A 25,502-nucleotide genomic window follows, 5' to 3' on the forward strand; every position below is an offset into this window, starting at 1 on the left:
GGAAATGGATGTTGTTAAAGGTCTGGATAAAAATGAAACAACTTATGAAACTTTTGGAGGTAAATCGATGTTTTAAATCTTTTGGAGGAAAATCGATTTTTTTGTCAAACCTCAAGGAGCAAAATTGAATTTAACTCTTTATATTATTTACGACATTTTTGTAATTTACTTATCTTTGAGTGGCATTTGTAACCGTCTCACAAGAATTTTTTTTTTATGTTTGATCACCAAGGTTTTGGTTCTTACCATTTTGCCCTCCTCAACTTTTGTTAGTTTTATTTAAAAGCAACTTACATTCTTAACCCTTGAATTTTGATAAAATTATTAAACGTCCCCTGAACTCCAATAAAGTTATCATTACCCATTTTAAACCGTTTCTACATACAATGCTATAATATTTTTTTAAGTTTCAAATTAGTCCTTTAGACTTTAAATAATATAGGCCTTTAACCCAATACTTTCATTTTCCTATTATAACTTTCGTTTGTTAATTTTTTTACTACTAATTCGCGTTATAGTTTTTTAGAAAATAGACTAATCTGGTACCCATCGAGAAAAATTATAAATTTACTTTTAAGTTATCTAAAATTGATGTTTTAAAACTGGTCATTATTAATCAAGGTTGGAGAACTCGCTAGTCGCTAGCGGGTCGGTGAGGTAGGGACTAGCGACTACTCGGGATTACTCGGGATTAATCGGGATTAATTGGATCGGACTTTTTATGTATAATTTTAAGTTTTTATACATATATACATATATTTTTATACGTAATTTTTTAAGTGGACAAGTTTTGACCGGAATCTGGGAGGTTTTGGCTGGAATATGTGTTTTTTTCCGATTTTTTTCTGATTTTTTCCGATTTTTCTGATTTTTTCCGATTTTTTTTTTTGTTTTTTCCCAATTTTTTCCGATTTTTCCCGACCGACTAGTCGCGATTAGGGCCGACTAGGCCGAATAGCGATTTTTTTTACTGATTAGCTGAAAATTACTCAGTTGATGGGCGACTAGCGACTAGTCAGCGATTAATCGCCGGCTAGTCGCGATTTTTACAACCATGTTATTAATTATTACAAGTTGGTTTTGAATACATATATTGTATTGTAATATAGTAGTTTAAAAAGCTGATCTTTATTGTTTGATTTGTACACAGATTCCCCGCTGCAATGCGCGATGGGGTGGGGTATATACTAAAAAAACATCTTCATAGCTATAGTAACTCTATAGTCTTTATCTATTTATTTTTAATTTTTTAAAGTTTCAAACTCTTTGCACAATAAATATTATACACCTTTACCCAGCAGTTTTATTTTTTCTTATAACTTCTGTTTCTTATTTTTTTTTTTCAAAAACTATATACGTGATATATATATATTTTTTTTTGAAAACGAATAAAAAAACACGTGTTGACCACCTTTGGACTTGCCACGACTTTAATTTTTAACTTTCCCCTTTCGATTTCTATAACGAGTATCAGCACCATATCATAGTGGAACGAACCAATATCGACCAGATTCTCGCTATTAACATTATTGCCGCCTCCGCCGCGAAGAGCGGGTGTAACCACTAGTTATTAAAAAAGCAAAATATAAAACTATAACCAGTGTTTTCAGAATCGGACCGGATGTCGAACCGGTTTTCTTACCGGTTCAATGGTCCGACTGGTCCGACAGGACGTAAGAACCGGAAGATATCGTAAATATTATAAAAATTAATATAGTTAAATTTGAAAAAAAATTATAAAAAACCGGTTCAACCCTTTCAAAAACCGGTCTGACCGCCCGGTTTCCCGGTTCAACCGCCGGGTCACCGATTCAACTTCGGTTTAATGCATTTCCGGCCCGATACCATGACCCGTACAGGCTCAACCTCCGGTCCGGTCTGAAAACACTGACTATAAGGTCGGAGGGTGTGGAGGGCGCCACCCATGCCACATCACCTCCGGTAGCGCCACCCCTCCGCCACCATCCATACCATCAACTCTAAAGGGGGCGCCATGGTTCCAGCGCCACCATGGTAACGAGGAGGAAGAAGGGTTCAGGTGGGGCCACATGCATTTCAACCAATACAATTTTTTTTTTAATTTTGTTTATAAGACCATGTGTAGTGGTAGTGGGTTATAATGCCCCCACCATGGGGCATTATCCGACACGTGGCGTCTTAATCAGCAATGGGGCATTATAGCAAAAGTGGCGTAGTGGGGCATTATACCAATAACGCCCCTTCCAATCAATAAACAATTATTTTTTATAGAGAAAAGAAAAAAAAAAATGACACTACACTTGGAAGTCTCCCATTGGACCCTTGCACATTATTCAAATAAAACGGCTGCTAGTCAAAGCCTTGGACCCACCATGTGGCCACATGCAAGCAAAGCCTCGGCGTTATAATTAAAACGCGAAGAACAATTTTTTTCAAAAAAAAAAACGCCTATAACGCCGGGTGTAGTGGAAGGGGGGGCGTTTTGGGGCGTTATTTTTGATTTTTTTTTTAAAAAAAACGCCCCACTACGGGCGGTCTAAGGAGCTTTTATTCCACACCATACAAGTTAAAAGAACACCGTCCAAGCTAAGAGAAACATTATAAAACCTCCTGAGTGATGTGGATCCTACGTATCGCTATAGTGTCTTGATGAAGCCCGGGGTCCATCCCACACCTTCCATCCTAACTACTAATAATTCGTCTTGTTTTGATAACCAAACGATCAAACTACCCTCATTCAATTCATCTTCTCTTTCGATAAGATCGCAAAACAATCAACCAATTCATCATCTCCAAACCCTAATTTCACCACTTCACCGATCAAACCTTCATCACCTCCCCCACAAATCACACCAAAATGACCGATTCAACCGACAAATTATCATACTTTCAAGCCATCACAGGCGTCGAAGACATCGATTTATGCACCGAAATCCTCTCCGCCCATAACTGGGACCTCGAACAAGCCATCTCCACCTTCACCTCCACCTCATCCACCGTCAAAAATGATAATAATACTCCGGCCACCACTTCCGCCGCCAGTTCCGCCACCGCCACAGGTAACAATACTCCGATCGATACATTTCAACCACCAGAAACAGTTAACAACGGTAACGGAACAAGTTTAGTCTGGAATATTATTACGCTTCCGATTACTATAGTTTCCAGTAGCCTAGGGTTAGTTTCCAGTGCAATTGGATTAGGTTTTTGGATTGCCGGTGGTGTGTTGTCCTATACTTTAGGTGTGTTAGGGTTCGGTAGTTCGGTCTCGCCTCGTATAAGTTCGAGTTCTGCGAATTCGGCCGGTGCTGAGGCGGTTGAGTTTGTTGAAATGTTTGAGAGGGAGTTTGGGAATAGGCATGTGAATTTTGTAGGTGAGGGGTTTATGGAGGTGTTGCAGCGGTCGAGGCGGGAGTTTAAGTTGATGTTTGTGTATTTGCATTCGCCGGAGCATCCGGATACCGAGAGGTTTTGTGTGGAGACGTTGTGTTCGGAGGTGTTGTCAGAGTTTGTGAATGAGAATTTTGTGGCGTGGGGTGGGAGTGTTAGGGGAGTTGAAGGGTTTAAGATGGGGAATAGTTTGAAAGCGTCGAGGTTTCCGTTTTGTGCGGTGGTTATGGCGGCGACGAATCAGAGGATCGCTTTGTTACAGCAGGTTTGTGGTTTAAATACGTGATTTCAGTATATTTGAAGGTTATGAAACTGTGTTGAACTGTTGATTATATGAAACTAAAATCAAGTACCAAATACAACTAAATCAGTTAAAGGAAAATTTGGTTATATGTGTTTGTTGTTATCAACCATTTATTTACTTTTGTTCTTTCTATATATCTTATGAACTTTGAGAATTGGAATGCTCATTTCCCCTTAGAGAGGTTTAGAAATGACATATATTGTAATCCTTCAAATTTTAGTAATGCTTGTTACTTTAAAATCAACTTACTACAGCCAACAATATATGATAGATTAAGGGACGTTTTATATACGACCTCTTATCTTAGTATTCCGCTTCAGAATAAATGGTTACTCAGTTTTTTGAAAGGTTTTATCCTATGCAGTTAATATCGCCGCTATATCATATATTGGTGATATGTCGGTTATCGGTCCTCTGGCGAGATATCGGTGTAATATATCAGTATCGATATTATCGATGATATTGACCGATATTGGACCAATATTTGACCGATATATCACCGGTTTTCCGGATATCAATGCCTTTTTTCTTAGTTCTACCATTCGTCTTTCTTCTTATTTTTCCTACTAGTGTTTTAAGTCTTAATTGTTAATTGTTAGTGTTTTACGTCTGATTGAGGAACAGAGGTTGTTTTCAACTAAATCACTAATATTTTTTTATTTTGTAATTTGTACTGATTTCATTTTTTTATATTTGTTGTAGATCGAGGGGCCTAAATCCCCTGAAGAAATGCTAACATCGTTGCAGAGAGTTCTAGAAGAAAGCTCCACAGTCCTTGTTGCTGCAAGACTCGAGGCCGAGGAGCGTATGAACAACATACGTTTGAGGGAGGAACAAGATGCCGCATACCAAGCTGCACTTGAAGCTGATCAAGTATGTTTTAATCTAATCCTTTATCTGCATCGTAATAAATAGTTCACCAAATACATAACATTATTACTACTTTTAATGATGGCACATCAGGCTAGAGAACGACAAAGAAGGGAAGAAGAAGAAAGACTAGCAAGAGAAGCTGCTGAAGCTGAGCGGAAGCAGAAAGAAGAAGAAGAGGCCCGTGCTAAAGCAGCCCGTGAAGCTGCCGAGAGAGAAGCTGCGTTGGTTAAATTGCGTGAGGAGAAAGGTCTGTCCTTGGGCCCAGAACCCGAAAAAGGGCCCGACGTTTCACAGGTATTCCATTTTCCCTCATCTAATGATTTTTTTTAATTGGTTAGCATCAAAAGGCTTGACGACAAATGGGGTCAATCATTTTTTTTTTCAATTATGGGTTAGTTGCTATTTAACATAACGACTTCTATGTCATGGAGTTTCCATTATATCTGACCAGCGTTTGACTTCTACTGCTATAAGACAAAATGCCCCATCTAGGGCTGTAGTGAAAACGAACCGAACGTTTAACGAACAGTTCATGAAACGTTCGGTGGGAAGTTCGTTCGTTTAATAAATGAACAAACACGAACAAGAAATTTCGTATGAAAAGTCAAACAAACGAACATGGGCAGAGGCTTCGTTCATTCGTTTATGTTCGTGAAGGTTCGGTAATGTGTTCATTTATGTTCTATCGTTTATGTTCATTTAAAGGTTCTTTTATGTTATTTTTATATTTTATTGGTTTTAGTTTTAAAAACTTTGAACTCGTAGCTATAGTTATACTATACGTCTCCACCAACATCCTTCATTTGACCATTTCAAGTTCAGTTTGTGTTAAAGCTTGACAAACTTCTTAATTTTTGTGTTAATTATGTTTATAATAATTATGCCAACTATGTTCGGATAGTTATGTTAAGCACTTAGTTAGTTTTGGTGAATTCTTCGTAATCTTTCTTTCTGATGAAAAATGCCGTTTTTATTCTAAAATGTATATATAATGTTCGTTTGTGTTCATTTATGTCCATGAACATTTTGTGTTCGTATGCGTTCATGAACATGTTTATTTCATACGTCATCAAGCCTTTTAAAAATAACTCATTTTTGTAAAGAAAAACATCTCATCTTACATGATTAAAATCTCATAGATGATGGATATATAAGATACTTTTACTGTGGGATGAACTCAGGTATTGGTGAGATTACCAAACGGGGATCGCAAGGGTCGGAGATTTTACTGTACTGCTACAATACAGTCTCTATACGACTTTGTTGACTCTTCAAGTAGCTTAGAAATTGGAAATTACACTCTTGCCACCAACTTCCCTCGTGTTCTCTACGGTCCGGACAAACTATCTTTAACGCTTAAAGAGGCTGGGCTACACCCTCAGGTCAGTCTTTTTGTCGAACTGAATTCATGAAACTTTAAATAGGATTTTTTTTTGGTTTTCAGTCTTGCAAGACCATTTCTGTTTCATTGCAAACGTTAAGTACACATTGACACCAAATTGAACGTTGGTTGCCATTTTTTGACAGTTTTTTCGGTTAGGTGACTTGTTTGGAATCTTTTAATAATTTTCTTTTGTATATTACCATCGTATTTCTTTTCAATGTATCTGCAAGAGCTTCTGTCCATGGTCATGTGTGTGCTTCTTACCTTTAAGGATAAAAATTATCAATCCCACAGGAAACCCGAAACCCAAAATATTTGGAGCGGGTTTTCGGGTATGAAACTAAGTATGGTATTAGGCGATACTCGTTTGATTATCTGAAACCAATGCTATACCCGTTTACCTACATTAGTACTGAATATTTTAATATGTTATATAATGTTAATAAATCGTAATTTGAGTTCGTTAGAATGAGTTTATTAAAAATAGAGTTTTAAGAGTTGTAACTGAGATTTTTACATCTGAAGGCGGATTTTGTATTGGGTGGAGATTGGGTTTAGAGTGATGACAATCTTAACTGGTAGTTTTTAATTAACTAAGATCATATGCTAAAATCTTAACATGTAACTTTTAACCATCTAAGATGATAAGCTGGAATCTCAACATATAATTTTACCACGTAGGATTTTTGTTCATGTTTGTTTGTTAATAATGGAGTAAATTACAAGTTTTATCCTTTATGTTTACACCAAATTCCAGACGCTGTTCTTTAGCGCAAAAGTTGACAAATTCTATACTTAATGTTCCAAAATCTTTTACGTTATGTTCTTTAGCCCTAACCCAGTTAGATTTTTTGGTGAAATATGGTCATGTGCCTTGCAGATGAGAGTATTCTTGTCATTTTATATTCCTAGGGACTATTGAGTAAATAATTATAACAAGGGACTATTTGTGTAAAATATAAAAAATAAAAACCTTTAATCTCTCTCTCTAAACTCATCTATCTCTCTGTTCTCTCCTCCCTCCTCTCTCTCTACCTATCTACCTATCTGTTATTCTCTCAAAGAAATTGAATAAAAAACAAGTTATACGTATAAAAGATTTGGAAGAATCTGAGAAAATTGACAGCAACAATGACGGTGGTGGTGGTTTCAAGATGAATTGGCAACAACGACGATCATGATGAAGGTGGGTGCATATTTTTTGATGATCAGAGTGTTGTGTGTGGAATCAGATCCGAACGGATTTTCAGATCTGAACGGGGGTTGCTGTGCGTGATGAACTGTGATGATCGGACTGTTGCGGCGGTGATGGTGGGTGCAGTGGGGTAGTGGTGGTCGATAGGTGGAGGTGGTGTGGTGGAATTGGTGGTGGTCGGTAGGTGGGGGTGGTGGTAGTTTTCAGTCCGACAGTGGGTGGGGCGGGGGTGGGTGGTGGTGGTGAAGGTTGTGGGGAGGTGGGTGAAGTGTGTGAGAGAGAGAGAGAGAGAGAGAGAGAGTAGAGAGAGAGAGGGGTATAGAGAGAGAGAGGTAGAGTTGTATATATAATTTTGCTTTATTTTAATAATATTAAAAAAAAACTTATTTATATGTCCAAATTATCCGTGTGTAATATGATTTAACCAAAAAAATCTAACTGAGTTTAGCTTAAAGGACATAACGTGTAAGATTTTGGAACATTTAAATACAGAACTTGTCAACTTTTGCGTTAAAGGACCGCCTAAAGGACAAAACTTGTAATTTACTCTTAATGATGAAAGGAATTTTTCTCCTTACGGTTCACCGATGGTTCATTTAAGGTTGGTATGTTTACCGTATTTTGTGAACAATGAGAAATTTTGCAACATTATGAAGGAACATGTTTTCTAATTGTTAGAGATGGTGTGACATACTTGTTTTTAGTTCACATGATTTAGTATCATGTAATGGGAATCTAACATTATGTATTGGGAAATTAGATTTTAAAAAATCCCACCTAGTGGTGGTTCGTGGTTGGCCATGGTAGTGTCATCTTTGAAAATTCTCACTGGCAGTCTCACTTTTTAACTATTTTGCCTTTAACAGTCATCAGTTAAAAAACTTAACTTCATTAAGGTTTTTTTTTTTTTTTTCCGAATTACAAAGTGATGTTTTAAGTCTTTTAATTAAATTCGTTGTAAATAGCTAAATCGCTACGTGTACGGTATCGGTCTTAAAAACACATTACGAAAATAAAGCAGCCTATCAAATTCGGTACCAATATCATTTTTACTGAACCAGTATTGATACCGAAAGTAGGGAATAGTGAAATCCTTAGAACTTGGTACCAACACATGTACCGAATAGGCAAAATCGATATGGGTACAGTATCGGTATTAAAAAAAAAGTCCAATCCTAGAACTGAGCGTTGTTACATGTTCATCAAGCGTGATGTTCTCTCAACAATATGCAAATATTCATCAAGCGCGTCTGGAACATCTCTGTACGCTAGCTGTTGTATAGCTACGTGTGCTTTTATAATGTCGTAAAACTCTGATTACTCTTTGCATTAAAACTCGTTTGAAAGTACTCAAAAATTTTCTCCAAATCACCAATGACTAGTAAAACAGATCTTTATCCATTAAAAACCTTCTGTGAAACATCTCATGGGTGAATGCTAGCAGTGTAGTAGTGTGCAACTAGTCGTTTATGAGGCTCAACACGGCTGTCTCTATAGAAATACCTAATTAATATAAACAAACTTAGAAAAATTACAAAATCTCAAATTCCAAAACAAACTACAACATTTTATTTTTATGAAAACAACAAAAAAAAAAATGTAAAACCTTCTTGATGATGAACCGGTTTCTTAAACTTCGTTTAGAGATAAAGTGATGACAATGGTAAAAAATATTTTAAGTAGCGTTTAGTCGTCTTAATATTTTCTTCCTCGGAGCTTGACGAATCGTATGAAAACTCGTATGAAAATAATGGAAAGTTAAATGAACCTGTGTAAAATGTGTGAAAAATTTGGGTGAGAAAATAGAGCACTTTGCAATGGTCATACTACCGTTTGGTTCCAACGATCTAAAAATCCTTTGAAAATGGATGAGCGATAAAATTTCACCGGGTTCCAGAAGGTATACCCGCCCGGGGATGTTTTCCCCACCCCCTCTCCGGATCCCACTCCGTCCTCTCTTAAAATTATATAAAATAAATTGTATCCATTGGGAATAGCCCAATGGTGTTGGTGAGTTAGATAAGATGTAGGATAGGTAAAGGTTATGAGTTCAATCCACATGGTATGTAAGTTTAGCTATTAAAAAAATATAGAATAAATTGTGGAATTATCTTAAATATACTCATGTAAATTTATCTTCTTAATTGTAAATTTGGGTTAATGTTAGACCATTAAACTAAGTTCACTAAGGGTAGGGTTAATTTATCTTCTTTATATATACTCATGCATTAAGTATTGAGGATCACATAAAAATATAATGAACGAATTTTCCACCTTTTCCAATATTTTTAAGGTAAGTGCACCAATTACTACCTACGCAGGATTTGAATTTACAACCTTTTCGATTGTAAAACACACCACTTAACCACCGGTGTTATGAAGGAAGAAGTTCTAACAATATAAGGCGTGAAGATGAAATCGAATATAAGAAAAAAACAAGGTTACACATTCAATCACCTGCACTGACTTTTTTTATATAATGTATTCCTTACAAGAAAATATAATACTCGACTTAACTAACATTCTGAGACAAGGTTGGGGTTACTGAGGTTAGTGAGCTAACCTTTCAACAAGTAACTTATACCTAGTTGCCTCGGCTTGGCCCGCCTCGCCTAGGTTTTGAACCTTAGCATAAAGTTTAAGTTTTAGTTTGGCTCGGCCCAGTTTTTATAAGGTAATATTATAAATACATTCCAATTTGGTAGTTTAAGTTGCCATTCAATAATTCAAAAAACATATGGTAAATAAGCTCAACAATACATAACAAGCCCAAATCAAGTTCAACCGAACGCAAAATAAGTTCAATAAAATACAAAATAAATTCAAATCAAGTTCAACCATATAGAAACTAAGAATATATTATATATGTATAATATCTTTACCATGAGCCTTCACCCAACGTTCCATTCCAGAACCCAATGGAATCACAATTCTAATCTTAATTTTGCCCAACATGATCATCATCTTCATGATCAGTTGCTGATAATGATGACGATGATGATGATGATCTCCTGTTCTTTCTTGATCCACCAACAGGAAGTGTTTGAACTTCAGTCCAATACTTTCTACAATTCTTGCAAAAGTATCATGGCTGCGAAAGATTGTAATTGCTGTAGTAACAAACCTTCGTGTTTGTAGAACCGCATTTGGGACACTTTAGAGGTGCTTCCTTTTGTGGTCTAGCTCTTCTTTCAGAAGATGAAGAACCTGAAAATGGCTTTGAGAGATTATTATTATTAATGTTACTTGAATTTTCGGTGTTGGGTTCAAGTGTTTCCTCAAGGGTCTTCACCACTATCTCTTGTTTAGACAAAATAATGGGTAAAATGGTGGATTACGAGTAAATTGACTGTTAGAAATGTGAGGTATCTAGACGAACATAGGAACCGTTTAATAATTAAATAATAAAATACATTATAATTGACCTTACTCCTTTTTTAACGAAACTTAGGTCAAATTGTAGATAAAAATATGTTCGTTTTAATGCCATATTCATCGTTTTATAAAACGTCATATTTTAGAAGTTATAAAAGATAAATAAGTGAAGCAGCTGAATTAATTATAATACTAAAATAATAATAAAAATTAAAACTAACATATGAATTGAAATTGTGTACGTGTCTGTATATTATAGATATGTGCATGAACATGATTTCCTTCGTGATCTCCAAGTTTCACAATTCAGTATAAATAGGAGTAGGGGATGTAGGAAGTAGGTTTACTTTTTATTAAAATATATTAAAAAATATATATAATAACAAGACTTTCGTTATTTATGGGAATTTCGACTAGTACAATATCGGTTACAAAAACTAAATAAACGAATATAAAATACAATATAATTGTATCAATCTTGATTCAAGCAAGCATCTTTGGAAACTTCAACTGCACCTTCCAGATCGAAACTCCGCTGCAAGACAAGCAAAATTGTTGACGGTTTTGGTTGAGGCACGTGTTCAACACGCTTCCCTTAAAACAGATTCCACGCCTCCTCTCAGACGGTTCTGTCTCCCAGGGTACAACAACCGGAACAGTATGTGTACTGCCGGAGATGACTCTCACGCCCGAGATTACACCGGGTATAATTTGGTGTTCTTTATTTTGTAGGAAAATACTGAGTTGTGTAAAAAGACAATTTAGAGAATACTCTTCTCTAAATTTCTATGGAACAAAAGTTATATTGTGTGTATTTTTCTCTATTTAGAATGAACCTTTATATTCATACTTATACTCACACTATTGAAAGACTTATTCAAACCTATTAAAATTGGTCATAAACAAGATAATTAATCTTGTAATAAAACCAGGTTTAAAGTCTTCATAAATGGATTTTAGTAGTTGGTCAAAAAACAACCGTTTTCATTCATCACAGAATTAAACGTTTTTTTTGAAACCGTTTAGACATTAACTCTAGTGGTTGACCAATATGACTGGCCACTCGTGCACGCATGTGAACCTGTGCCAAGGCCACTGTCAGACCGACACTTCGGTCCGCGCCATATGAAGTCCGCGTACCCGCGCTTTTCGAAAGCCGCAAGTCCTGCGCCTTCTAGACTTGCGCACAAACTGCTCCTCCGCCATAGCCAATAATAGACACATAATGAACTTGTGTCATGCGCCTATGCCACCCAAGGTGCACCATAAGCTGAGCCGCCACCCGCCATGTACCTGACCACGCGCTCATGGACAAAAATACAAGGCGGTGTGCGAAGTGCTAAGTGCGCCACATTGCGCCCATGGCCTACGCCACGCGTGCACATGTGCGAGGAAGGGTGCGCCGTACCCTTTAGGGTCCCACTAGTTTTTGTCCAAAGGTAGATAATATACAAGGAGTCCTCCTCCTTATAAACCACTACAAGTTTTATCATCTCACCTATGTGGGACAAGTTGACAAAACTTAATCCATTTTTCTCATCTTTGTTTGTTCCAAACATACAACTTTAAGCTTCGATATCTCATTCATCTTAGCTCTATTTGGACATAGTTTGAACACAAACCCATAAATAATTATTTATACAACACATATATAAATATTATTGATGTCCAAAATATTTAGTGAAAAACTGATTTTCACTAAATTTCCAAAAATCCCCCACATGAATGGAGATCGATGAAAACACCCAAAAGTTCCCCGATAAAACCTCGACAGTCGAGTATTGCAGGATAGGTAGGTTTTGCCTTTGAACCTTCCTTTGTGAAGCATACTTAGTCTACTAGCGTTTTGTAGACGTGATGTCCTTGAACAACCCCCCATTTGTGTAAACGACAATATACATTCACACAATACTTTCCCTAGCCGGGTCATCCCATCACTATCGTGTCCTATTATGGTCCTGGAACACTAGCCTGGTTCTGCAGAGCTCTAGGATTGCGCACCCCACAATGCCATTCGAAGCGACCCTACTTCTCTCTCACATAGGTGATTCCTTTGAATCATTAAAAGCATTATGGTTTACTATGATTTCCACAAATCAATTAGCCATATATTATGTTTAGCCTCACAACAATGTCACTGGATATTATAGGAATGGACTAGGATATATATTTAAACACCCTTTTATAGTTTTAGGGGATATATGAACACATACACTAGCTTATACATAAATATATATATTAGTTATGCCCCCACAGTGACTACCCTTCGGTTCATGATTAAGTTGTCCTATTGAACCTAGATCTTGGGATCTCCAGTCAACTAGGTTAGGTTTCCCTCATGTCCCTCTTCCATGGGCTTTAGTCTCATTCCACAACTTGATCTCTTATCAACCCACTGGTTGTTGGATCCAAAATTATTTGTTGACTTCGCTAAGTCAACAACAATAATTTTCAGTTTAGATCAGTTGTTCTAACGTGTTCTTGACTCGCTAGTCACCTTTGCCTTTTAGTCGATTCATAAGACTTATAACTCGTGATCTCAACCTGGATCCAGTTATGTACCTTGTCTTTAGAATGACATGAAACTCAATTCATGGCTAGACACTTTTTCACCATGCCCTTGGTGTGTCATGACTGACATCTTACTAGATTTTGAATCTAACCGATTGGCATTTGAGTCCAATCTACTCGATGTTTGCAATATATATTAGGATTTCTAAAATCCTTATTGCCAAACCTTCCATATTCAAGTGCAAGTCACCCCACATTTAAGTGTAATTGGATAGCATCCAAATGGGGTGATGAAAGGTTCTCCCTTTGATTTCGAGTTTGAGAAAACTTCTCAACTACCATTTCTTCATACAAATGCAAGTCACGCCCACATTTAAGTGTAATTTGGATAGCATCCAAATGGGGTGATGAAAGGTTCTCCCTTTCATTTCGAGTTTGAGAAAGCTTCTCAACTCCCATTTCTTTATACCCTAAAGGGTTTGTTTCTTAAATGGCTCCTCCCCCCACATTGCTTGCATTTTAATTAACTATCCGTTTGGACTAAAATGAAGTTATATTTATAGTTTTGTTTTAGCACAAAATTCGTTCTTGTGTCATCACATATTCTGAATGTTTAAAGTTAATTTAATCTCCGTCGAGCATATAAATTAACAAGTATTAGTCTAGCATGCTTTAGACCACAATACTCTAGCATGTGAACAGAAGATGCATCATTCTGATTTTTCACAGCCTTAAGAGATAACGCACTATCTCTTCCAAACATAACTCATTTGCCTTTTTATCTCCAAGGCTTCACCATTGACTTTCTAAAGACTTAAACATAAGTCTTAATCCAAGTCACTTTGATGAAAAATCTTTGTATAAAATCACTTGAGTCTTGAGATATAGCCAATTAGATTGACTCTCAACAACAAAGCATTCACGTATGCCTATAGTGATATATACATTTACGTTGTTGTTTCATTAATACCATGTATTGGGATACTCTCCCAAATTGAGGACCAAGCCTCCACATAGTTTAAACAACATTGATGGTGGTAGAAGTATCTACAAGTCCATCACTATTGTAAATTTCCGTTAATAAATTTGCTAAATTTATTAAAATCATTTACAATAATAACATATATTTCTTTAATATGTTATATTCTTTGAAAACTCACATGTGCATTTCCATGTTGATGCTCTCAACATTAGATGGCATATCTCGTTTTCGTGCATTTCATCTCAAACCATTCACCACGTTTCTTACGACGTCGTTATGCATTTGATGTTTGATTTGTGACTTATTACATAAGTCATGATCACAACCCGTTCGTTGTGTTTGTGTAAATTACTTTTTACACTTTGTACCAAAATGTGTATCCTTTTGACAAATTATTAATAGTCCAAAATAAATATTTATCTTTTATTATATTTAAACCATTTATTTATGTGAAATAAACCCAAACGATAGTCTACCATTTATAATAAAATAAAAGTGGACAAAAAAAAAAAAACCGGATACACTAAAGATGTCTAAACATTAAATGCCAAAGTGTTATTATCTTCAACACTTTTGACCGAAATAAACGCAATTATTTCGTTCGGTGTCATGTTTTGAGGTACTCCCTCATCTTGGAACTCTAAACTTGAATAATTACAAGTTGTCCAAAAATATAAAGTTGTTTACAATTTACTACTCGCAAGTAGTTAAGCAACTTATTATGTCTATAACAACATCGAGTTGTTTTTCACTAAATAGTCTTTCCGAGACTATTATATGGTTCAAGACGTTATACTTCTCGTGGAAGTATATTGAATCACTTATAATTCGCAAAGACATGTTTTATTCGTTCAAAACATTTCTCATTTTGCAAGTGCTTTAAAAATAAACTATATATTTATGTTTTGATTAAAAATCAAGACAATAAACCTTATAATAGTTTATTAAATAAAACAATTTCAAACTCGCTCGTTTGAAAAATAAAATGAATACACATCGTTTTAATAATTGGTTTATCATATTTAAACCATTTATAACCACTGTTAGATAATAACGATTACCGATCGTTAAAATGAGTGGTTTGTATGATAACCAATTCTAATATGCTAATTAGAATTGAAATGTTTATCAAACATTCAAAATATTCGGTTTTTATAAAGTAAACCGTTCCTAACGCGCTCGTTAAAAAAACAAATACATTTATTCACTTTTGGTTTATATAAATGAACGTTTTCTAACACGCTCGTTAGAAATGAACACAAATCTTTTCTAACACGCTCGTTAGAAAATATATAAAACGATTACAAATCATCTTAAATAGTTTATCATAGTTAACCCGGTTTTAACCCGCTTGTTAGAAATTAACGATTGCAAATCGTTAAAATAGTTTGTTATAAGATAAACTAATTCTAATACGCCCATTAGAAAATTAAACGATTATTTATTGCCATAATCCGTTTTTGGTTTATATAAAATAAATGTTTTCTAACTCGCTTGTTAGAAATGAAAAATTGACAACGTCGTTAAATCGTTTCTAACACGCTCGTTAGAAAATAAAAACTGTCAAACTCTTTAACGAGCGTGTTAGAATTTTCACGAAAGTGTGTTTTAAGATTGTAGGAAGTAGGTTTACTTTTTATTAAAATATATTAAAAAATATATATAATAACGAGACTCTCGTTATTTGTTGGTGCACGAATGTCTAAAGCCTGCGTCTTAGTCTTAGTTGTTCATGTATAGGGTCTAGGAATGATAATTATGTATAGTATAGGGGGTTGCTATGTAAACGTTTGGTTTTAATGTCCTGATTTCGCCCCAAATGACATTGTGTCATTTAGAGCGAAATCACATCTTTCTGATTTCGCCCCAAATGACACAGTGTCATTAGGAGCGAAATCACACCCCCTATATATAGTGTTTTGTGTTTTCTCATTTGTAACTTCATGTCCATTGTGTAGCCGAACTGCTGCCGAACGTTTTCGTGAAAGATTAATGAGAAAACCAGTTTAAAGTAATCAGCATTCTGTTTCTACTCAATTTCTACTTTGTTTCTACCTGTTTGTGTATTTCCGCTGCATAAACAGTAGTATCTAGCTCTGATTGATTCACTTGACTGTCAATAACGGTCCTACAATTGGTATCAGAGCCAGTTATGAGCTAGAATACCAGAATCAAAGCATTTTTACAGCACATTTTGAGTTTCTGGACATTCCAACGGACAAAATGGACTGAAATTTGGACATATAGTGTAAAATTGTCTATTAATAAACCCTTGAGAATTTCAGAATAAAATACGGCTTAAAACTGGTCAAAAATGCCTCGAAACCTGATTTCGCTCCAGGAGGTGTTTGGTTGATTTCGCTCCAAAAGTGTTGATTTCGCTCGAGCTGTAGAAGCAAATCAGAGATTTCGCTCTTGTTTTGAGGTTTCGCTCCAAGTGTTATCATTGATTTCGCTCCTGAGGTGATTTCGCTCGAGTATCATTGTCTGATTTCGCTCCAAAGGGTCACTTTCTGATTTCGCTCCACAGAGCAAAGTTTGATTTCGCTCCAAAGTTAAAACTTTGATTTCGCCTGAAAATTAAACTTGTGATTTCGTTCCTAAAACTGTTTATTTTTGAAAATCATGGTTTGAGCGTTAAGTCCGTTTCGTTCGTGATAGCGTGTTGGAAACTTAGTTTGTGTTGAAAGTTTTTTGATAAAAGGTAACCTGTTTGTCAAAAAGTTAAACATTTTTGAAACTTGTCACCTAAAATGGAACATCAAGATTTTTATAACCTGTTTGCGGGAAGCGACATGACGGCTACGCAAAGTCCGACGAGTATAGTTCAAAATGTTAACATGGAGAATGAGTTAGGGACGATGCAGAAGCCACCGAAGCTTATGAGTTTGGACGAATATGCCGGATGGTCAGGTCGTTTCAAAAACTGGGTCCAAGCCAACCACTTCGAATGTTGGATGAAAATAGAGAAGAAGTATGTACCACCGGTTGATGGATTGGGATTGGAAAAAGGCATCGGGAGTTTAACAGAAACTGAACAGATTGAGTTCAAGGCTGAGAAGAAGATGGTCAGCATTCTGCAACAGGCCATCAAAGAAGATATTCTTGTTTTACTGCAACATGATGACAACTCTTAGTCGATGTGGCAAGCCTTAAAAATGAAGTTCCAAGGCAGTGTATCGATGATTAAAAGCAAGAAAGCATTAATCAAGAAAGAATTTGACATTTTTACCGGGATTAAAGGTGAAACGACAAAGCAGTTAATTGAACGATACTGTCATCTTGTAGTAGAAATGAAACGGTTGGAAATTACAAAGACGAATGAAGAATGGATTGACAAGTTGTGTGACGCATTACCGTATGATGAATGGGGCACTTACTTAATGATGCTGAAGAATAATTCTGATTTTGTGAATCTCAACCTCAGCTCATTCATCGAGAAGATAGAAGCCCATGAGCTGGAATTGCTGAAAATCAAGAAGATGAACTCAGCGAGTGTGCAACAAGATGTATCTTTGTATTACAAAGGCAACACTCCAGTTTCAACCAATCAAAGTCCAAAGATACAGACGGGTTTTATTGCTGATAACACCTCAAGTGCTTCTTCAAACACTCCTCAATCCAGCAAGTCTTCACCATTCATGAACTTTGAACCAAATGCCAAAGCTCAGGAACAGCCTTCACCTAAAGCTCTACAAGTTCCAATAATCAGGAATATGTTTCTGGGGTGCAGTGCAACATTGCGGTGAATATTAAGAATGGAAACGAGATTACTGAAACAACCGCAAAACAACACATTGCACTACTTGCTTCCGTTCTAGAGGCTTATGAAGGTTTAGTGGCGGGGAGGATTGGTAATCCTGATATGACGAAGGAGCATTACGACCAAATCGACCCGGAAGAGCTTGAATTGATTGATATAAAGTGGTGCATGAAGAGTTTGGTCAGAAGAGCACAACGTTTCATGGAGATCACAGGCCGGAACAGTCTCTCAGGTCCCGAACAAAAGTTAGGGTTCGACAAGTCAAAAGTTACATGCTTTAAATGTAAAGAACGTGGTCACTTCAAGAGAGAATTCCGTAACCGTGAAGTGAACAATCATCAAAACCTGTTCACAAACGATTATTACAGGCAGGCGATCTATCATCGACCTAACCAACAGCCAGCTGTTCAGAGGCCGCAGATTGAGAACAAACCGGAAAAGGCGCTTATCGTGAATCAAGACGACGAAAAAATAGCTGAAGGGTTTAGTTGGGATAAATACATCCCTGGTAGCGATGGGCAGGCCATGATGGCAGAAATTGTTGAAGTATCTGAGATGGTGACTGAGCCAGAAATAGTTACTAAAGATGTTTCTGTGGTTGTTGAAGAAATTCCTGTTGAGAGTGTGATCGATATTGAAGAAATAGATGCAGAAGCGTATTATTACCAGTCAGAACAGGAGGTATTGGCAAGTTCAATGAAATCGATAATGCCTCCTAAAGTGTTTGAATCTTTTGCAGGTTATTTCGAAGAACCGACGACCAGATCGTGTCCAAGATACGAAGAGAAGAAAGAAGTTGTCGAGTAGACGTGACGAAAGAGCTGACTGGAGAGGCATTGAAAGACATAGCTGACAAAGCTCTCATGGGAAAGCTCAAAGAGGTAGACTCAGAACTCGAGAAGTCAAAGTCTGTCAGTACTGTGTCGGTCAAACAGGAGTCTGATCAGAAAACTGGAGTCCAGGAGGTCAAAGTATCTGAGTCTGAATTGAGAAATGTCGGTAAACAAGATGTCAAAGTTGTTTGTGATGAACAGGTTGTGGAAAAAGTCGTTTCAATCCCTGAAACACCATGCCAACAGTGTTTACAACCGTGCATGGAGTGTCTTGAAAAAGACACCAAGTATCAGAAATTGAAACACCATGCTGATATGCTTAAATTTGACCTTGGACAAGTCAAAGAGGCTTACGATACTCTTTCCAGGTCAATCAAAATGATTCAAAAAGAAAGTGTTGAAAACGACAAAGCAACAAAATTGGCTAAGGCAATACTGTTTGATAAACAAATTGAGGTTAATTTTCATTTAGACACGATTGCTTCACTTAAAAAAGAGCTTGAATTGACTAAAATTGAAAATGATCGGATTGATAAAAAGTTGATGAGTTATGTGGCTTCATCTTATGTTCTCGAACAGATTGTCCCACAGCAGCCACATGCTGAACCAGTCTTTAAGAGCGTTCCACCCCCAATGTGGAATCATTATACGCAGAAATATCCAGATGGGGTGGAAGCTGCTTTGAATCTCAAATTGAGATCGATTGAGGATGATTTGCCTGAAAGCATAGATGTCACTTTCTCTACATCCGACACCGACAATGAATCACAGGTTATCAAAACAGTTGTCGATCAGGTGTTAGATGAGGAGAGTGATAAATCTGAAAAATCTCAATCTGAAAAGGCTGTTAGTGATTCTGAAGATGAGGGAAATTTCTTGGATCGCTTTATACCGAAATAGGACAAGAGTGCGAATGATGATCCGGTTATGGTGGTATACACTATGATTGGAATAGACAAACTTTACTCCGATTTCGAGTATCCTCTTCAGAATGTGAAGATTGAGAATGTCGAAAAAGTGTTTAAATTGGTTGAAATGAACATTAATGAGGTTAATAACAATGAATTCTTTTCAAAACCTAAAAAATCGTTTGTTACATCATGTCCTACAAGTTTGGGAAAGAAAGAAGGGGATGGTAAAGGTAATAACAAGAAAAACAATTTTAAAAACAAAGGAATCGGTTTTGAGAAGAAAACGGCTAAGCAGGCGTTTAAGCCGAAAGAGAAGATGAATGATATTTTTGTCGCTGGTCCAAGTGTAGATGATGAAAAGGATTATATTTTTAGTCAAAAGGCTGTGCACGATTTCAATGCAGCGAAAAAGTTGAAAGAAGAGACAGTCAAATCAACTTTTGTCGAATATGACAAAAGGGTGTGTTATCGCTATAGTGAAATTGGGCACATGGCGAAACAATGCAAGAAAGTGATTGAGAAACCTATTCAAAAACCAATTGTTCAAAAACAAATTGTTCAAAAACCAAGTGTTCAAAAACAAATTGTTAATAAACCAACTGTTCAAAAATCAATCGTTCAAAAACCTCGACCAAAAACACTGATCGATACAAAAGGTAAAAAGCCAATGGTTTCGCCGGTTCGCATTTTAAAGAGTGGTGAATCTTTGAAGTCGGAAGATAAGCCGAAATCGACTTTCAAGGTTGGCGAATCTTCTAAGTCTCGCAAGACTTCAAAAATTTACCCAAAAACAAAAATTTTTGAAAACCAATCTTGGGTCGCGAAGTCGAAACCATCTGTTGAGGTAAAAAAGATGGAGAATGCTTTGAAAATTGAATCAAATGTTTTTAAAGATGACGTTGTTGAGTTTGAAAATGAACTTGATAAATTTCTTTCTGATTTTCCCCCGATAAACAATAAAGTAAAATCAATTGTGAAAGAATAGGTTCCTAATGTCACCTTTAACTTTCCAAAAACAGTTGAGAAGTGTGATGTAGTGTTCAGCAGTGTGTCTGAGGTTAAGAAATCATGGGCTTCATTGTTTGAATAAGTTGATTTGATGTTTGCAAGGGCTGCCCAAGTCTATATTGTCAAAGTGGATTATGGATAGTGGTGCTTCAAGGCATATGACTGGGACGCTAGCCCTTCTCTACGACGTCAAATCCATAAATGGAAGCTATGTGGGATTTGCTGGGAATCAATGCGGGAGAATCGTTGGACAGGGAACGTTGTCAAATGGCGTGATTTCTTTCGACAAAGTGAACTATTGTAACAACTCTCACTAAAACCAATACTTAATATGTTAATTGTCTCTTAAGAAAACCCTAATTGACCCAAGTAATTCTGCATAAACCCTAAAATTTTCAGAATCATCAGAATCAGGATCAGGGCCCCTAAAACTCAGGGGGGTAAAACCCTAGTTACGATCATTTTAATAACTATCTGTCGAATTCAAATTTTAAGAAACCGCCGACTCAGCAAAGCTACATGCACGAAGGGCTACCCTATGAACATAGGTGACCCCTCGCGTCACGCGAGGGGGGTCAAAATTCGGGTATAAATAGAGGCATTGGCACTTGATTTCTGGCACAAAAACGACGTTAAAACTCAAAATACACACGGAGATATCGCCTGTATACTGCACAAACACACACGATTAACGAATCGCTGCCGCAATCAAGGTAATAACTTGATCGCTATTACGATTCAACATCCGATCGATTGTAACTATCCAACGATTGTTTAAGTGCTGCTCAAATTGAGTTTATACTTTGTTATTCATCGTGATTTCGACTTGAATGTTTGAGTGCTGTTCGAACTCGGACTATACTCTGTCATTCATTGTGAATCCGCTGAATTGTTAAGTATTGCACTTTGTTAATCGTTGTGAAGGTTTAATCTCGTGAATTGACGTAACTGCTGTATTAGTTACTAACCCCGTTTGTGTGCATTGTTATTTAAATTAGGTTAATCAAGGCTAATCAGTAGGCTTATACTCTGCTCGTTAAATCTGCAATGTGAGTCATTCTCTTTTTATCAACCATTTTACAAAACTCCAAGTTATTTTTAAAGTTATAATTACAGGGATTAAGTCTTTGTAATCACCAAGTTACAGCCAGTATGTGGGGTTTTGTATACATTACTTATTTCCCGTCACCATTGGACAACGTGTTAGCCAAGGGGTGATCTGACCACAGTCACAGACACCATTTGGACAACGAGATAGCCAATGGGTAGTCGAGTGACAAATACTGTGGGTAGTTAGTTGGTTTGATATCAGAAACATTGTAATCACCCTTAATACTGTGAATTATAACAAATGTGTCGTTTTCAGTAAAATGAATGATTCACTCAGTATTTCCCTGCTGACAAAACCTTTTTCAAACATGTTTCAGGTGATCTGTTGTGAGCAAAGAAAAAGTGCCGTGGAGCACTACAAGCTTAGAAAAGTGGCTCAATGTAAATAAATAAACATGTTTTGAGAAATAAAAGATTTCCCAGTGAAATCACCTTATTGTAAATTATGGGATTTATCCCTATATTATATATAAACGAGCAGTTTTAATATTAAATGATCCTGCTTAACAAGACTTTCGCTGTCACTTAAATAAATACCACGGGATTTCTATCCCGCGGCTCCTGAAACGGGTCAAACCGGGTCGGGGGCCGTGACAGAAAAAGGTGGTATCAGAGCCACTGATTTAAGCTTACTATTGATTTTAGCCTATTAAAGAAATTGAAAGATACTTAGGGATTCTAATTGCCATTCTGTGAAAATATGTTTTATTAACTGATTAATTGTTGAGTTACAATATGGGTAAACAAAAGCTTTCTGCTATCTACCACAAATTAGATACTGCAACCACAGAAAAAGGAACCTCTTCCTCAAAACACCCAGCAAATCTGGAAGAAGGGATTTTTGTCCGTAAGGCAAACTATGAAAATCCTCTCACCCCAGATAAAAGAAATTCGATTCTTAGGAAGGGACAAAAGAAAATAAAGAAACCCCAAGTCAAGAAAGTGAGGTTTAATCCAGAAACCGAGGAATTAGGCAATAGTCCACCTTGGGAAGACAAATTAGATGAAAAATGGGCAAATCTTTATATGCTAGCTACCATAGCAGAGAATGCAAACCTCTAAACTATCAATAAGCCTGGTCTAGTAGAAAATTCCTACCCAGTAAATAAATAAATTCTAGTGTGTTCTCTTTCCTGTTGTCTTTTGTACAAATTAGTATGCAATAAAACTTCAATGTTTATTTGTAAAACTTTGTTCCAAATTTTTAACTTAGCATTTTTGTGCATTTTGCATATATGCTATACAGCATGAATGAGATATTAGAAGCATTTCAGAATCTCAACCTCTACCTAGTACCAATTGAAGTCTCCCACGACTTTACTGGATATATTGCTGACATAGAGGAACCTTTGGAATTCCAAGCTCCACCGCTGGAAAAAGCAAAACCTAAAAAGAGAAGAAGATATGTAGGATGGAGGAAAGTGCGCAGAAGAAAGCTAGCCACTAGGAAACTCCCCAAAGTAGAAAACCCTATAGACAAAGGAAAAGGAATCGAAACCGGAGAGAGTTCTAAGCCAGCAGAGATAGAAATCAGGAAAGATTCTAAACAAAAAGGAATAGAAATTGGAGAGAGCTCTAGACAACCTGAAGAAATCACCTTTCAAGACGAAATAGATCGTCTACTGGCAAATTGTGATGTCATTAGCCCTATCCACAATAATCTATATCCTTAACCGGCCGAAAACCAACTTCCTGTAAATCTGGAACCAGCTATTCCAGACCCACTAATCCACACTCGATCTTTAGGCCAAATGGAAGAATGGTGGAAAAATGACTGGCAATTCCAAAATATGATCAATAGTCCTTATTCCTTCCTCCCACAGTTTGATCCAGAACCTATCCCCAATCCTCCAATGAGCAACGAAAACTTAGCCGAACTTCGTAAGTTCGGTGAAGAGCTGATAGGTACAGGGAATAGGATCCGGGAAATGGGGGAACAAATCTCCTGGAAATACGACGAGAGGGAGCGTCACTACTAAAAGGCCAGTTGACCAAAGAAATAGTGGGGTTGGGAAGTATGTCTGTATAATAACAGTAATAGTAAAATATAACTCTGTAAAATGGGAAATAAGACCTTGTAAGATAAACAGCGTGTATGGATGCCTATATAATCTATAAAACAAAATAGAAGTCGAAATATCGACAATTTTGGCTATATATATGTGTGTTGTGAAAAAGATTTATGTTATTAATTGCCATTGTTTTATTTATAATCATTTGATACTAATAGTTATATCTATAATAATTATCAGATGGAAAATGCTAGTAATGAACCAGTTAATGAAGGAAATCAATCTGAGCAAAATCAGGAAAACCAATATATGACTAGACAAGATATTGAAAATATCATCACTCAAGGTATAGCTAATGCTATTCCTGCAATCATGGCTGCTGCTCAGAAACCTGTTGAACCGCAACAAATCATTCCTAGTAAACGTACTCAGGAAGACAATTTTAGTCATAGTGTAAATGGAGGCGGCAATCATGACGATAATAATGCACGACAGGCTCCACTTCTTAAGAAAATGAAAGCTGCAACGCCTGGTTGCACTTTCAAAGAATTTCTTGCTTGCAAACCTGCTGAATTTGCAGGCAACGAAGGAGCAACTGCAGTACTACGTTGGTTAGAGAAAACCGAAGCAGTAATTGCAATAAGTAAGTGTGCCGAAGAAGATCAGGTTATGTATGCGTCAAATTTGTTCAAAGAAGGGGCGCTAGAGTGGTGGGACACAGTATTACAAGCAAAAGGAAGAAGGATGGCCTATGCTATGAACTGGGAAGAGTTTAAGAATCTTGTAGAAAGAAAATATTGCCCTGAATATGAAAAGGAACAAATGGCAAATAAGTTCCTAAGCCATCGTATGGTAGGTGTAGAATGTCGCGGTTATACTTCGAAATTCTTTGAATATGCTAGAGTGGTACCAACACTGGCTTCGCCAGAACCGGTACTCATTTCTCGTTATATTTGGGGACTAATTAGTGAAATCCGTAACATCGTTAAGGCTGCAAGACCACGCACTATTGACGATGCTGTGGAATTAGCTAACACCCTAACTGATGAATTGGTACGCACAAGAGATGAAACCAAAAAGAAGGAATTAGCTCAGAAAATTACCCAAGGATTTCGTATAGGTAATAACAATAAGTTCAAGAAAAGGGGTATCGGGCAATCTTCCACCGCCTTTCTGCAGGAATTGCAGAAAGAAACATTTTGGAAACTGCCCTGAAATCTGTAATTTCTGTAAGGCTATAGGGCATCGTGAGGAGGGTTGTAGGAGAAAGACCAAGATCTGCTATAACTGCGGGGAAGCGGGGCATTTCAAACCCGAATGCCCTAAATTGGTTAGACTAGCAGATAATAAAGGCAAAGCAGCTGACGGAGCTACTAAAAAGAATGCCAGAGCATTCCAGCTGACCACCCGGGAAGCAGAACTCATCCCAGATGTGATAGCCGGTACATTTTTAGTTCATGACGTGTTTGCAAAAGTATTATTTGACTCTGGTGCAAACCAAAGTTTTATCAATACTTCATTCTGCCAAGCTCTTAATTTACCCTTAACCACCCTTAGGCAGATTTTTACAATCGAAACGGCAGATGGAAGTTCTGTTAACATAAATAAGGTGTTGCAGGAAGGAAAGATAGAACTATTAGGCCATAAGTTTTCTGCAAACCTATTACCTATGAAGTTAGCCGGATTCGATGTAGTGTTAGGAATGGATTGGTTAGCAGCCAACCACGCTCGAATCCTTTGTGATAAGAATTCAGTAGAAACCCGTACTCCCACAGGAGAGGTAATTTTAATTACAGGAGATAAACCACGAAAGCCACTGAAATTCATTTCAGTAATGAAGTTGGCTAGTTATTCAAGAAAACAAGAAATGGT

General features: G+C 36.8%; 1 protein-coding gene across 1 annotated transcript; it reads left to right on the plus strand.

Moving 5' to 3' along the window:
* The first annotated feature begins 2,616 nt into the window (after positions 1 to 2,616).
* LOC110899521 (plant UBX domain-containing protein 10) lies at positions 2,617 to 6,152 on the plus strand. The gene is made up of 4 exons (XM_022146407.2): positions 2,617 to 3,634; positions 4,376 to 4,546; positions 4,637 to 4,840; positions 5,728 to 6,152. Exons 1-4 carry the CDS (start codon positions 2,837 to 2,839, stop codon positions 5,956 to 5,958), a joined length of 1,404 nt encoding a protein of 467 aa, XP_022002099.1. The 5' UTR covers positions 2,617 to 2,836; the 3' UTR covers positions 5,959 to 6,152.
* The last annotated feature ends 19,350 nt before the right edge of the window (positions 6,153 to 25,502 follow it).

Source organism: Helianthus annuus, chromosome 13, assembly GCF_002127325.2.
Source record: "Helianthus annuus cultivar XRQ/B chromosome 13, HanXRQr2.0-SUNRISE, whole genome shotgun sequence".
Lineage (NCBI taxonomy): Eukaryota > Viridiplantae > Streptophyta > Magnoliopsida > Asterales > Asteraceae > Helianthus > Helianthus annuus.